The 13,884-nt window shown below is 43.0% G+C and overlaps 1 protein-coding gene across 1 annotated transcript; it reads right to left on the bottom strand.

The window, feature by feature from the left end:
- Window positions 1-235: 235 nt before the first annotated feature.
- Window positions 236-8,680, bottom strand: dusp7 (dual specificity phosphatase 7). Its single transcript, XM_015959100.3, has 3 exons — window positions 8,095-8,680; window positions 3,511-3,939; window positions 236-778 (listed from the first exon to the last, which is right to left on the bottom strand). The coding sequence occupies exons 1-3, from the start codon at window positions 8,501-8,503 to the stop codon at window positions 462-464; spliced, it is 1,155 nt and encodes a 384-aa protein (XP_015814586.3). The 5' UTR covers window positions 8,504-8,680; the 3' UTR covers window positions 236-461.
- Between the last annotated feature and the right edge of the window lie 5,204 nt (window positions 8,681-13,884).

Raw genomic sequence — 13,884 nt, 5'->3', positions numbered from 1 at the left:
ACCTCTGCCCTAACAACAGTGGGCTCAGCTCCTGAGCCGAGACTCGGTCGCCTACATGTTCCCATCTTTGAAGCGGTCGCTTCGGATGCGGCCGCTCGGTGTCTCACCCTGCCAACTCAGTCACCCGTGCTCTTTGTGGCAAGACAAGCTGATCGGGACTTTTTTTTATCTTTGAATTCAATCAACACAGAGAACAACTCAGTCATGAACTCACAGTTCCCCTCTCTGGGTTAAAAGAAAATCCTCGTTATTCTCCTTAGGAGTGGCTTCCATTACCCCTCCTGTCGCTCCATTCCTGGGCCATGGCCAGGCTCTTAGGCGAGAAGCCCCGGGAGGCCGAAACATTCAATAAAACCGGCTGCTCTCATCCAGTGCAGCCACTTGTTACCATGGTAACCACACCATCTTATAACCCCTCCCACCTCTTGAAAGAAGAGAGGACAGTTATCGAATGTTCATTTTCAAGTGGACTCCAGAGTGTCCAGCTGAAACACGTTGTGATTGGTCGGGGTGGTGAAGAAGAGCTGGTCGTGTGGCGGGGACGCCGCATGGTTGTCGCAGGGGCTGTTGAGGCCCAGCGTCCGCTCAAAGTCCAGAAGCTGGCCCATGAAGTTGAAGTTTGGGGAAATGTTGGACTTCTTCCGCTTGACGAAGTCGTAAGCGTCGTTGAGCGAAAGGTTGAGCTTCTGCATCAGGTAGGCCACGGTGACGGTGACCGAACGGCTGATCCCGGCCAGACAGTGCACCAGGATGCCACACTTTTTGGAGCGAGCCTCGTCTGGTGGGAGGCAGAGATGGAGGAAAAGCAAAGAAAAAACAGATTTTAAAGTAAATCGTTCTGACCATTGCCGTGGTTATCTAAGGCAGTATCAGTATTCTGGTCATTTAAATAAAAGACATTTGTATCTTTTGGTTTACATTCCTTCGGAATTAATTATAATTACCATTAGTGACTCAGACTTTTGACACCTGTACATCATAACGATCTAACGTTAAAGGACTCGTAGACGGTGGAGCACGAGATAAAAAAAAATACACAAGAAAACATCTAAATAAAACAAAAATCTGGGCAGAGTGTAGTCGGTGGCATTTTACAGATCTAGTTTTAGAAACTGACCTCAACATGTCATTACGACAGCTAACTATACTTTAAATGATGTCATTCAAGTGTAGCCATTTTACCATTTTCTCCTTTAGTGTATGTACTACTACTGTGTTGGATCATTTTTACCTACATAAAATAATTACAATGGCATTACTTTAATTCAGATTATCTACTGAGTGACCTTTGCTGTATGAATGCCAAACACTAGCCGGTTCTTTAGGTAATTTCATAGGAAATTTCTAGTGTTAGTAAACATCAACAGGGACAAATTCAAATTCAGAAATACTTTATTAATCCCAGAGGGAAATTGATTAACAGTACTTTGTTACCATTAGAATTTAATATCTGCTTCATGCGTTCCAGAATGGCTTTCTCATTGACAATGACGACTATTCCGTGTCTTTTTTTCAGCTCTCTCTCTCTCAAGCAAACTGTGAATAAAAAAGCCTCCTACATTATTAAGCGCCTGCATCCATCCGCCTATCAGTTTCGAGCCCTTGCACTTGCATCCAGAGGCCATTAGAGCGAGAGTTAAGTGCTTCTTTCCTTCCTTTCTTTCATCCTCTTCTTGCTCTCTTTGCCCGCGTCTCCGGTTGTAAGATTGAGGTCAGCTGGCTCATGAGCTGGGCCCGCTGAGCCGACGCCAAATTACATTTATGAGGGATGTGTGCTCAAATTCCACAATAGAAGAAAGGGCTGAAAATCCTCGCCGGGAGAATAAAAAAAAACTCCACAAGGATGAGAAGTCAAATAAAAAGTAGTTAATCTGCTGGGACTGATCGGGGGGGTTGTGGTTTAAATACACACCAATGACACAAGCCAACATTGATCACGCTTTTTAGGAGGCAGAAAAACAATCTTGTCTCTTTTGACATTCTTTCCTACATGGAACATTATGTTCAAACAGGTTTTTTGGATATCCCAGAAGCTCCCAGCCTACAGTGGCTTGTTTACATCTTTGTTTCTTTGCTGTAACCAAACAAATCTGATGTAAATCCTAGAATATTACAGCTCAGGTTAACATCAGAGTGGCCTAGATGTGCCACGACCTGCAGGTCTGAAACGTGTCATGATTACTCCGACCGAAGACCAATCTTTACTTGAAAAGCAAAAACCGAAGGTCTGGAGAATCTTAAATAAGGTTTTTGGCAAGGACCCATCATTAGACGGGGAATCCACTGGCTCTAAGCGAGTTAAGTCAGATGGAATGAAGGGAAACATTCATGAAGGCTGAACTCTTCACTCAATCTAGTCCCATGTTTTGTTCACAAATTTTCAGTTTCAAATCAAAGTCTTCGGGGTGGCTGAGCAGGAGTAAAACATTTACAGATGAACATTATCTGCATGTATTTTAAAAAATCCTTAAAAATAGCTGTGGTTCAAAGGGAACCTTATGGCCCTGAAAGCGGTAGGACCTGATGTGAAAAACTGTTAAAAATACATTATTTGGATAAATCGTTCTCAGGCAAAAAGGTACTCGTAGTTGCTGCTTCCAGTTCGTCCAATTGTACTGTTGTAGTCCACAGAGTGAAGTTATGGAAATTAGACAAAAACAAGTCATTTAATGAGCTCTTGGGCTTCAAAACTACAATGATGTCATATTAGTCATTAACTCTCTGGAGGCACCTGGTAACTCCACATACATATTTCTATATTTTTTTACTCAGAAGTACCCCTGAAGAACTTAGTTGTTCATCCTGTAAACAAAACTTAATTTGAGCCTGAAAGGGTTAAACAAGATATTTCAGGACATTTTTATACAAATAACACGCTTTCCTACTTTCAAAGTCTTGTATATGCTTGGGTGAAAATACTAGTTGGTTATAAAATGATGTACTTTCTATGCACCTGATCTTAGCAGACACTTGCCTCCACTACTGCAGAGTGTGTTTACCTAAGGGGATGGCTGTTTGAACGGTTTGAACACACAGCAAGCTAAACTCAGATTAGCAGTTTTTAATTTGAGTAATAAAATTTCCCTCATCAGCAGCTCAATATGTAGAGATTCGGTTATTAAGAGACATAACTTGAACCGATTCAGGTTATTTAAACTTGGACTGTAATTAAACTACCAGCAAGATAGTCAACACACAAGTTGAACTCAAGTTTTATTTACTCCATGAACCCTGGATTCATTGAGAGGTTTATTATTTTTTTAGGAAACCTAAGAAACCCAAAATGTTTTTGTTAGTTTCTGACTAGATTTTAAATTCAAACATTAAAATATTTTCTGTCTAGCAAAGAGAAAGTAAACATTGTTGTGTTCTTACTTATGTGTCCCTTTAAATCCAGTGTACACTAAAACTCCGATAGTCTGACACACCCATGTATTCAAAACAAATGTGTGCTAACTCATATCCGCTACTGACATGGGACGTGACAAAAGCAGCTCCACTGTCACTTACCGATAAATGAAATGGCCTCGGGGAAAAACTGTGAAAGATTTTGGCTCCAGTGATCAGAGATGGGAATCTGTTTGTACTTGAAGTCTCCCTCGTGCTCAAACATGTTGGGCAGGTTGGGCGTCACGTTGAGGATGTACTTGATGTTGTGCTTGCTGAGCACATCAAGGTTTGTAGAGTCTTTGGCACAGCCCAGGTAAAGGTATGGCAGAATCTGGACGGGGAACGCTGACTGGTTGTTGGGGAGTGGGCTGCCCTCCGATTCAGTGGCGCTTCCCGGCTCGCGGTCGGACTCTCCATCTGAGCAGTCTGAGCTGATGCGGAGCCCTCCCAGTCCGAGGACAGAGGTTGGTGGAGAACTGCTGGGAAATGAACAGTCCAGATTGGTCTCGCAATGATCGGGATACTCTGACTGGAACTTGTTGAAACCTCCTGGAGAACATAAAAAACATAAATAATGAAGGAGGTCTAGAATTTAAAATCGCATTTACCTTGTTGAATATAGACAGCTTAATGTACCATACCAAAACATCTATGCCATCATCGACCTGCTTTCTTATGTAAATTAGTGATGTTGTAATGAGCACGGAGAAAGGGTTTGTTCTGGGAAAAGCTGGTTTAGCCCGTCATATGTGTAGACACATTACCCTGAATTTTCAAGTCTAACCCTACTTCATCATCTGCAATAGATAAAGGTTGGTGGTAGTAATGCTAACCATAGAACAACAGTAGCCAGAGCTATTGTTAAACATGCCATATGTAAAAATTAAGTTAAAATGACACCCTGTGGTCAAATTTGGTTACTGCGGGTAATTTTTCTAAGCTGCTGATCCATGAATTTGTGGCTGTTGCCATCTACGGATCAGCGCTAGAAGATAATCATACACAGTAAGCTGATAAGTAGCTAAATACATTGTCAAATCTGCTGCTGACAATATTGACCCTTTGCACCGACGTCACCTAATCACGTGGGTCCACCATGCTGGACGGCAAAAGCATGTAAACAGTGAGCAACACAATTACTAAACAAAGGGAAAAGTAGAGCCTGAAATTGTTTTTGCGATCAAAACAAAAACAAAACTCCTCCAGCATTCCTTCAACTAGTTCATGCCCAGTTCAGTTATCAGAAGAAGTAGCGCATCTAGCCAGGGCTCATAGAGAGCGGTATGTTAACTATTTTCTCACTTTATTTTAGTAATTGTCTCGCTTTACAGTACAGTAGACGGAGCGCAGCCTCCGTGGTGAAATACCCATCCATCAGGATTATCAATAACTAGTATAAACACATCACATTTATCCCTGTCCCTGTCCTCCTCGTGAAATAAATGAACGTTAATCTTACCCGGTAAAAACACGTTCGCTGCAAATCTGAGGCCTGCTAGTCAGCTTGATTGATTGATCGCTGCAGTTCATCTCCGTCCTCAGCCTCCATCAAAGTTATTAAAAAAACAAAACGAGTTGAGTTTACGTCCTTGTCTGTTAGTGCAGCAAACCACGCAGCAAGCTAAAACCATTTTACTGTCAAATCAACAAAATAAAAGCGATAAAAGGCTACAAACTGGCTTGTTTTCACTACCTTCACTGGAGTTTCTATGGGTGTAAACGGTCTTTTTGCCGTCGATCATGGCAAAGGGGGCGGTCACACGAGTGGCGTGACGTCACGTGCAAAGGGTCAATTGGGTGTAGGAGGCACCTACTACACTTATTAAGGTAATATGTCTCCAGAAGACATATGGTATTAGAGGACATGTGGTTATTTGCCATCTCGCTGTTAGCATGCTGTTATAGTTCTAAACGACCCACTAAAGGAAGTAAGACGTCACTATTGACTCATAATTCCTTTCACACATACATTTCACTGTAATATTGTGTTGTTGGTAATTGAAAAAGTAGCTTGAGATATTTTTAGAAATGACTTTTTGCTCCCAATTCACCATTAGCATTGTTTGTTCTATGTAAGCCTCTAGCCTACTTTACCCGCTATTAGAGTAACAAAAAAAAAAGATACCGTGGCTTCTGAGGGGTACAAGAAATAACTTCTGAGTAGCTCCGGTTAACTGGTTTTGCTGGTGTCGAATTACAAATGCTGGTGCTGCAGCAACGCAGACTCAGTGCTCGGGGCTAGGGACAGTTTTGCTGCTGTGCGTCGGCCATGAGAGCGGGGGTAGGGGGGTAATTTCATAGCCATGGTGCTAGAATTTCAGGCGTGGCACAGCACCAGCCTAGGTAGGGTCACACTTCTTCCTTCCAACAAGATTGAAATATTAGACTCTTTTGAGATTATTTCACTGTATAATTCTAATATTGCTCCTTTGCTGGAAGCCCAACCTACTGCTAAGAAGTGTAATGCTAGGGGTAGCCTAAGCTACTGCTAATGTCTTTGTTGGATGAGAGGAAAACAACAAAGAAGAATGTTGGAGCGCACATTTAACATTCCAGAATGTAGTGGGAAAAACCAGACTCTGAATGAGTACCAGATAGATCCATCGGCTTATCAAAATAATGCACACAGCTGTACATACAGATTGTAGCTTCAGGTGCATCATCGAGCCATCGGGGTATACCGACCAATCAGTATACAGCTCATTTAATATTCATATCCAGTCTTTCCATTGTAAGACTTTAATTTGAGGTTGTGTTTGATCATTTATCAGGACTCCAGGGTCATTTTGGGCCTTAAAGTTTCACACACAAATTTTCATTTCATTTCATCCTCATTTCATTTATTTATAAAGCCCCTTCTGCGACCAATGCAGACACCCAAGGTGCTGAACACAACACAATAAAAACATAAAACCATCAGAATAAAATCGAAACCGGGTAAAATTTGCTAATCCTGGAATGCCTTGACAAAAAATGGGTCTTAAGGCGAGTCTTAAAAAACCCCAATGAGGGTGACTGACGCACCACCAAAGGCAACTGGTTCCAAAGTGCAGGTGCCAGCACCGAGAACGCACGGTCCCCCCTTGACCTGCACTTAGTGCGTGAACGATCAACAGCTCCCTGCCGGCTGAGCGAAAGGCCCGCGAGGGGTCATGTCTATGCAAAAGGTCGCCAAGATATGCTGGAGCAGTTCCTTGTAAGGCCTTGTATGTCAGTACCAAGACCTTGAATTTTGCCCTGTATTGCACAGGCAGCCAATGAAGGGATGCCAACACAAGGGTGATATGCTCCCTGTGCCTAGTACCTGTCACGAACCTAGCGGCTGAGTTTTGTGCTAACTGCAAGCGTGCTACCGCACCCTGACTAAGGTCGGCATACAGTGCATTGCAGTAGTCGAGCCTTGAAAGAACAAAAGCATGTGTGACAGTCTCTAAACGTACTCTGGACAGCAGGGGCTTAATTCTGGCTAGTCGGCGTAAGTTATAAAAACACAATCGCACAACCTGGTTGACTTGTGCGTCGAATTTAAGGGGCTGAGTCCAGTTGCATCCTTAAAATAAATGTACACAGACCATCCTTAAAACAAATGTACACAGCTCATAGTAACATCGATGACACCTAGTGTCTGGAACTTTACAGGACACAATCATGACCTTAGATGACATAAAATGACTATTTTGTTTAATTAAGCAATGATCTATATTAAATTGTTGCTTTAAACAAAGTAAATATTTAAGATCTTTTCAAAGATGTTTTCATCTACATCATCGTTAAAATGCACATTCAACTCTCTTGTAGGCTGAATCAGAAGGATAATTATATTATTATAAACCCCGTATTAAAGCCTAGCATCAGAACACAGTAATACGTCCGATGAAAGGATGTGAACATGAAAACATGCTGGACAGTCGCGCTCCATTGATAAAAATTGCGGAGGATCAGGACAGTCAGCTCCAACATCACTGTTTTTTTGTGAATGGCAGCTCGGTATGCGACTCTTGCCAAACACATCTACTATCCGCGGCTCTGAAACACCCCTACCCGCTGCCACCCTCGAGTTTTTATCTCCGCTTTGTTAGTTTTTCGAATAAAATGACGTATTATGCCTCTGTTGTCTGAACTGAGTTGTCGTGTCCTCGTTTCTCTGTTCATTCATGAAAAAAGAGAAGCGGCTGTCTTGCTGAAGGAGAACAACATGGCGGGCCGTTTTAACCTAATTTAATTGAAAAAAAATTGCACTTTGCTTAACAAAAGCGATTTAAAACGGTTCAGCTTCGGGTTTAACCAATTACTACACGAAATTGTGATACTGTTAAATTGTGAAATAGTCACAAGACACGGCGGGAGCGTGAAACATCTGTCGGACATGAAAGTTGAAAAAACATTTTAAAGCTAAACAATCAGCAGGAAACGTCACGGACTCGGTTTTTATGTCAAACTTTAGCTTATAGATGACTAATAAACAAAATTATTTGTCACAATTAAGATTTTAAACCTTAATAAGCACCGAATAAAAGTAATAATCGTGTTGTGAAGGTTATGAGACATAAGTTTGATTTGTCAAAATAGACTTAAGACTTTCTGTTTCGGAATTACGAATTTATTCAGCACTAATAAACTAGTTCTTTTCGGTTTGGGGTGAAATGACATTTAAAAGATTGATTACTAACAATAAACGTTAAGAAAGGATGTGTAGGAAGTTACCTTCCAAAAAGAAAGCCTTGCACCCGTCGTCCCGGAGCTTCTGCAGGAGCAGCCCCATCACGGAGCTCCCCATCCCGGACTCCTGCCGCTCCGACGTCGCCTCGTCGTACAGAAGCACCACGTCCGTCTTGCACCTCTTGACAAATTTCTCCTTGTCCTCGTTGTTAGGAATGATAGATCGGATGGGTAGGTTGCCCTTCTTGAGCCTCCGCAGCATGAGGCCCGGGATGGCCAGGTTGATGGCCGACTCGATGTGCGAGGACTCGAACAACTCATGGGATCTGCAGTCCAGCAGCAGCAGAGAGCTGGCCCCGGACTCCAGCTCGTCCTGCAGCCACCCCACGCTCTTACTCGACATCATCATTACAGTCACGATCACCGAGCCTCTGCACAGACGATTAATTTTCATCAGGGAAACGTTAATCCACCTGTCCCTTGTTGTGACATGACAACAGCACGATAGAGAGGAGTGAGGAAAAAAAGAAGTCAAAAATCACTGCGTCCAACTTAGTTTCCCGCGGCCACCACCACCGCCGCTCCTGCGAGCGCAACCCAACACACACCTCCACACACACTCACGCACATCCAACACACACGCGCACCAATGCCCCTGTGGTCTGAGCAGGAAACTTGAACATGTAGATGTTTCTTTCGCTCCCTCGCTCAGTCCGGTATAAGTGGAAGTCACTCCAGTCCATCCACGTCCATTCAGCGAGTCAACTCCCAAGTTTTGAGGCCGATAAACCAAATGACGGGCGGACGGCTCGTTGACTCGTTCACATGTCCCGTTCGGGTGAGCGGCTCGATCTAAAGCTCATGATTACTGTTGTTATTTGACAAGGTGGCCCGCGGAGCGCCTCTGGTTTGTCGTTTCCTCTGGATGTAATGAAGACGGTCTGCGGGCTTGTCACGGTGAAAGGGGAGGAGCTTAGAGATTTAAAGGTACAGAGCTGCTGGACACACACACACACACACACACACACACACACACACACACACACACACACACACACACACACACACACACACACACACACACACACACACACACACACACACACACACACACACACACACACACACACACACACACACACACACACACACACACACAGCCTTAATGACCGAATCCATTCATGCAACCACTAGTTAACACAGACTCAGAGATGGCATAATAACTGACAGCCTCTGGGTCCTCGTTTCTTCGCAGCAACATTTCAATTGACTGCTTCAATAAAGGAGACATATAAATTTTTTAAGTTGTACTAGTTCGATGGTCTAAATAAAATATAGGGATTCTTTCAACAAAATAAGTCTCAAATAAAGCAATTTCAGCAGTTTTATTCTTGACCTTTTCAGTATCTTCCAGAATGAGTCTTTTGAGGGCTCTGTCACTGAAAGTAGGTGAGCAGTTTCCTGCTCTTCCGCCCTACTGGTTAAAAGTATTACAACGGTCGTAAATAACCCTGCAGTAGCTAGTGCTAATAACAAGCTAACACTAACATGAGCCAACTAATACTTAAATAAACAACGAAGTAAAAAGATCCTCAATGTTGGACAAAAACTATTATCACATACAAGTCCAAGGAAATAGGAATTAAGGAAAATAAGATTCTGCTGGCCACGCCCACCCTTCCCCTGATAGGCTGGTATTAGCAGAGACACTGGATATCTGGGAGGGGCTGGAGTAGAGCCGCTCTACTCCACTGGTTCTGAGCTAATTTCCCTGTCAGTTGTGTCACAAATGGGGATTTTTTTAAATGGCTTGTTTTAGAGACATACTTTCTAAAACAAAACAGAGATAAAGGATCAACATTTTATTTGTTTCCCACATTTAGGGTGTTTTTAGAGGTCTGTTCATTTAATTTTCCTCAATTCATGATTTAAAAATGTGTTATTTTGCAATACGGTAGAGAGAGAGAGAGAGAGAGAGAGAGAGAGAGAGAGAGAGAGAGAGAGAGAGAGAATAAGGGAACTCATGAACATGCGGCTACTGTGTTGCAATATTTATTTGTCTTCTTCCTTCTCAAACCCATCGTTCAGTCCTCTCACTACCAACACCTTCACATGCTTCACTCATAAATAAATTACTGGAAACACTTTTAACTGAAGCTAGCTTTTGTCCTCTACATGCACAGATCTAATCATGCATTACAATCTAATTTTTATTATGAGTTAAGATCCTCTTACATAGCAGAAAATCATTTAAATGTATTTAATTTTAGAGAATTTAAAAAGTTCAAACAAATATAAAAACTCACTTAAACATTTCAAGGTGATGCTTTTAATACTCACAATACATTTCTACAAATTTTTCCTAAGAAGAACTTCATGATTAACTTTGTTGGTGTTTGTCCATTAAACCTTTATCAATGTGTCGTCGTCGTCGTCGTCTTCCTCCGCTTATCCGGGTCCGGGTCGCGGGGGCAGCATCCCAACTAGGGAGCTCCAGGCCGTCCTCTCCCCAGCCTTGTCCACCAGCTCCTCCGGCAGGACCCCAAGGCGTTCCCGGACCAGATTGGAGATGTAACCTCTCCAACGTGTCCTGGGTCGACCCGGGGGCCTTCTGCCGGCAGGACATGCCCGAAACACCTCCCCGGGGAGGCGTCCAGGAGGCATCCTGACCAGATGCCCAAACCACCTCAACTGGCTCCTTTCGATCCGGAGGAGCAGCGGTTCTACTCCGAGTCCCTCCCGAATGTCCGAGCTCCTCACCCTATCTCTAAGGCTGAGCCCAGCCACCCTACGGAGGAAACTCATTTCGGCCGCTTGTATCCGCGATCTCGTTCTTTCGGTCATTACCCAAAGCTCATGACCATAGGTGAGGATTGGGACGTAGATCGACCGGTAAATCGAGAGCCTGGCTTTCTGGCTCAGCTCCCTCTTCCCCACGACAGATCGGCTCAGCGTCCGCATCACTGCAGACGCCGAACCAATCCGCCTGTCGATCTCCCGATCCCTCCTACCCTCACTCGTGAACAAGACCCCGAGATACTTAAACTCCTCCACTTGAGGTAGGACCTCTCCCCTGACCCGGAGGTGGCAAGCCACCCTTTTACGGTCGAGAACCATGGTCTCAGATTTGGAGGTGCTGATCCTCATCCCAGCTGCTTCACATTCGGCCGCGAACCTACCCAGCAAGAGCTGAAGGTCAGAGCTGGATGAAGCTAGGAACGACCACATCATCCGCAAAAAGCAGAGACGAGATTCTCCTGCCACCAATCTCGACACACTCCACACCACGGCTGCGTCTAGAAATTCTATCCATAAAAGTGATGAACAGAACCGGTGACAAAGGGCAGCCCTGGCGGAGTCCAACCCTCACTGGGAACAGGTCCGACTTACTACCGGCTATGCGGACCAAACTCACGCTCCTCTGGTAAAGGGACTGAATGGCCCTTAACAGAAAGCCACCCACCCCATACTCCTGGAGCGTCCCCCACAGGGTGCCCCTGGGGACACGGTCATAAGCCTTCTCCAAATCCACAAAGCACATGTGGATTGGTTGGGCAAACTCCCATGCCCCCTCCATCACCCTTGCAAGGGTATAGAGCTGGTCCACAGTTCCACGGCCAGGACGAAAACCACATTGCTCCTCCTCTATCTGAGATTCAACTATCGATCGGACCCTCCTCTCCAGTACCTTGGAGTAGACCTTTCCAGGGAGGCTGAGGAGTGTGATCCCCCTATAGTTGGAACACACCCTCAGGTCACCCTTCTTAAAGATGGGGACCACCACCCCGGTCTGCCACTCCCTAGGAACTGCCCCCGCTGACCACGCAATGTTGTAGAGACTTTATCAATGTGGATCCGGTAAATTACTCATGTATTTGTATTCAAATTTTTAAGGTCTTATAAGAAAAATTAAAATATCACCCAGCTGTCTTTTAATGTAACAACACATCGTTTTTAAACTAAGCTAGAGCTCTAACATTGATCTCAGTGATTGTTGAGTTAAAAATGGGATGATATTTGACCAATCTGCAGCCATTTGCTGACCAAAAACTGCACTTAATAGTTTTGTGGAGCAGGTAGGTGTCCTGGGGGCACTCCTTAGCTGCTTTTTGGCCATTAGCTGTAATGCTAGCGGTTAGCATTTTCAGTTTGCCAATCATCAATAAAAAGCACAAGAATAAGACAAAGAAGTTAGCTTTTTCTGTTGGCATCATGGTGGAGCCTGCAGTAAAAGTAACAGAGTAATGTCTTTGGAGGTGAAACAAAGGGCTAAAACTGGAGAGAACATTGGTGTGGTTTGAGGGAGCTAAATGAAGCTACAAAATCACGAACTGATGGTAACCTGCCTTTGTTGTTCCTGGAGTTGTAAGAAATAATATTTTTTGTTCAACAGTATGGATCTTTTAACGTCATGGTTTATTTTGGTATTAGTTGGAACATGCTAGCTACAGCACTGTTCTTTTACAACAGTTGTTATTCTACTTTCAACCAGTAGGGTGGGGGAGCGGGAAACTGCTCGCTGTTACTTTAATCTATAATCTTATTGTGCAAAACATTGAAGCAAAAAATGTATAAAGTTGATGATTTAAGACCAAAATTCAAATATTTTCTATTGAGTTTTAAAATATGTCTTCTTAAATTAAATCATCTCAAGTCTTGGCTTTCCACATAAACAAATACATTTTGTGCAAAGTAGCAAATAACTAACATTTTTGTGTCTTCCATCCTATTAATGTTATTTCTAAAAGTATATAATGTTATCATAAATATTCTATCATGTCCTTCAAAATGTCATTCTTTGATTATCTCAGACATATTAGTAAATCGGACAATAATGTTTTAAATCATAAACACTCCTGGTAATAACTTTTAATAATAAATGCCATCAGATATTTACGCTTGTTTTCAGAGTGGGTTTTCACACTGGTCTTCCACGTAACAGCTCGGCAGTTTGCCTACTACTCCAAACAAGCCATCACTACATCACAATGCATGACCTAATAAGGCATCAGCAGGTTGTGACAGAGGCCGCGTGGAGGAAAAGAGAAGCGTTTGATTTCCTCACAGCTGCATAGAGGAGGAGTGGGGGATGCACCAGCTGCAGACAATGGCTCTTTATCCCAAATGCACGCACACACACATTCACACTTAAAACTTTAGGGCTCTTGTGCTCCCTTCGTGGACAACAGGCTCTCTGAGAAAGGATGTTTTTGTTTGTCAACAACTGCACTCCATTACTAAACAAAATGGTCATTCATAGAGAAAAAAAGAATCAAATAAAAGTGCAAGCCTACTTTCACTTCAGCAACTCATGGTTAGACTCAGCCTCCATTCAAATTATGAGCATAAAATAGAGAAATACAGAATCCAGTCAATATTTCTCAGTTGAGTGTGTACATTTTTAACTGTAAATATAAATCATGATTTTTGCAAAGTAGAAAATGCGTAAAATAGCTAGTAGGTGCAGGCATGCTAGCTAGTTAACTAGCCTGGCATGCTAACACCTCATCAGGGTCGAAAACACAAAAGCACTAAAGTTTTAGTTATGTGTTTGCTGAGAATGGGAAATTACTGTAAGCTCAACAAAAAAGAATATTTTGTCTGTGTGAATTTGAAAATGATGATTACAAAATGCCCAAATCAACTTCAAAGAAGAGACTGTCTTGCCAGATTTTCCATAACTGGAAATTTAGCAGAGAATCTGCTCACATCTCTGGTAAATCCTTCTTTGAGCCTTATTTAATGTTTTTCTTCAAGGCTGAAATGTATTTGTTCATTAAAACAATTTACAAGATGTGTTGTTCTGTGTCCTAAATGTATCTAACCGATTAATGA

Source organism: Nothobranchius furzeri, chromosome 3 (genome assembly GCF_043380555.1).
Source record: "Nothobranchius furzeri strain GRZ-AD chromosome 3, NfurGRZ-RIMD1, whole genome shotgun sequence".
NCBI lineage: Eukaryota > Metazoa > Chordata > Actinopteri > Cyprinodontiformes > Nothobranchiidae > Nothobranchius > Nothobranchius furzeri.
Note: the sequence above shows the minus strand (reverse complement) of the source record. Positions and strands in the feature narration are given on the sequence as shown.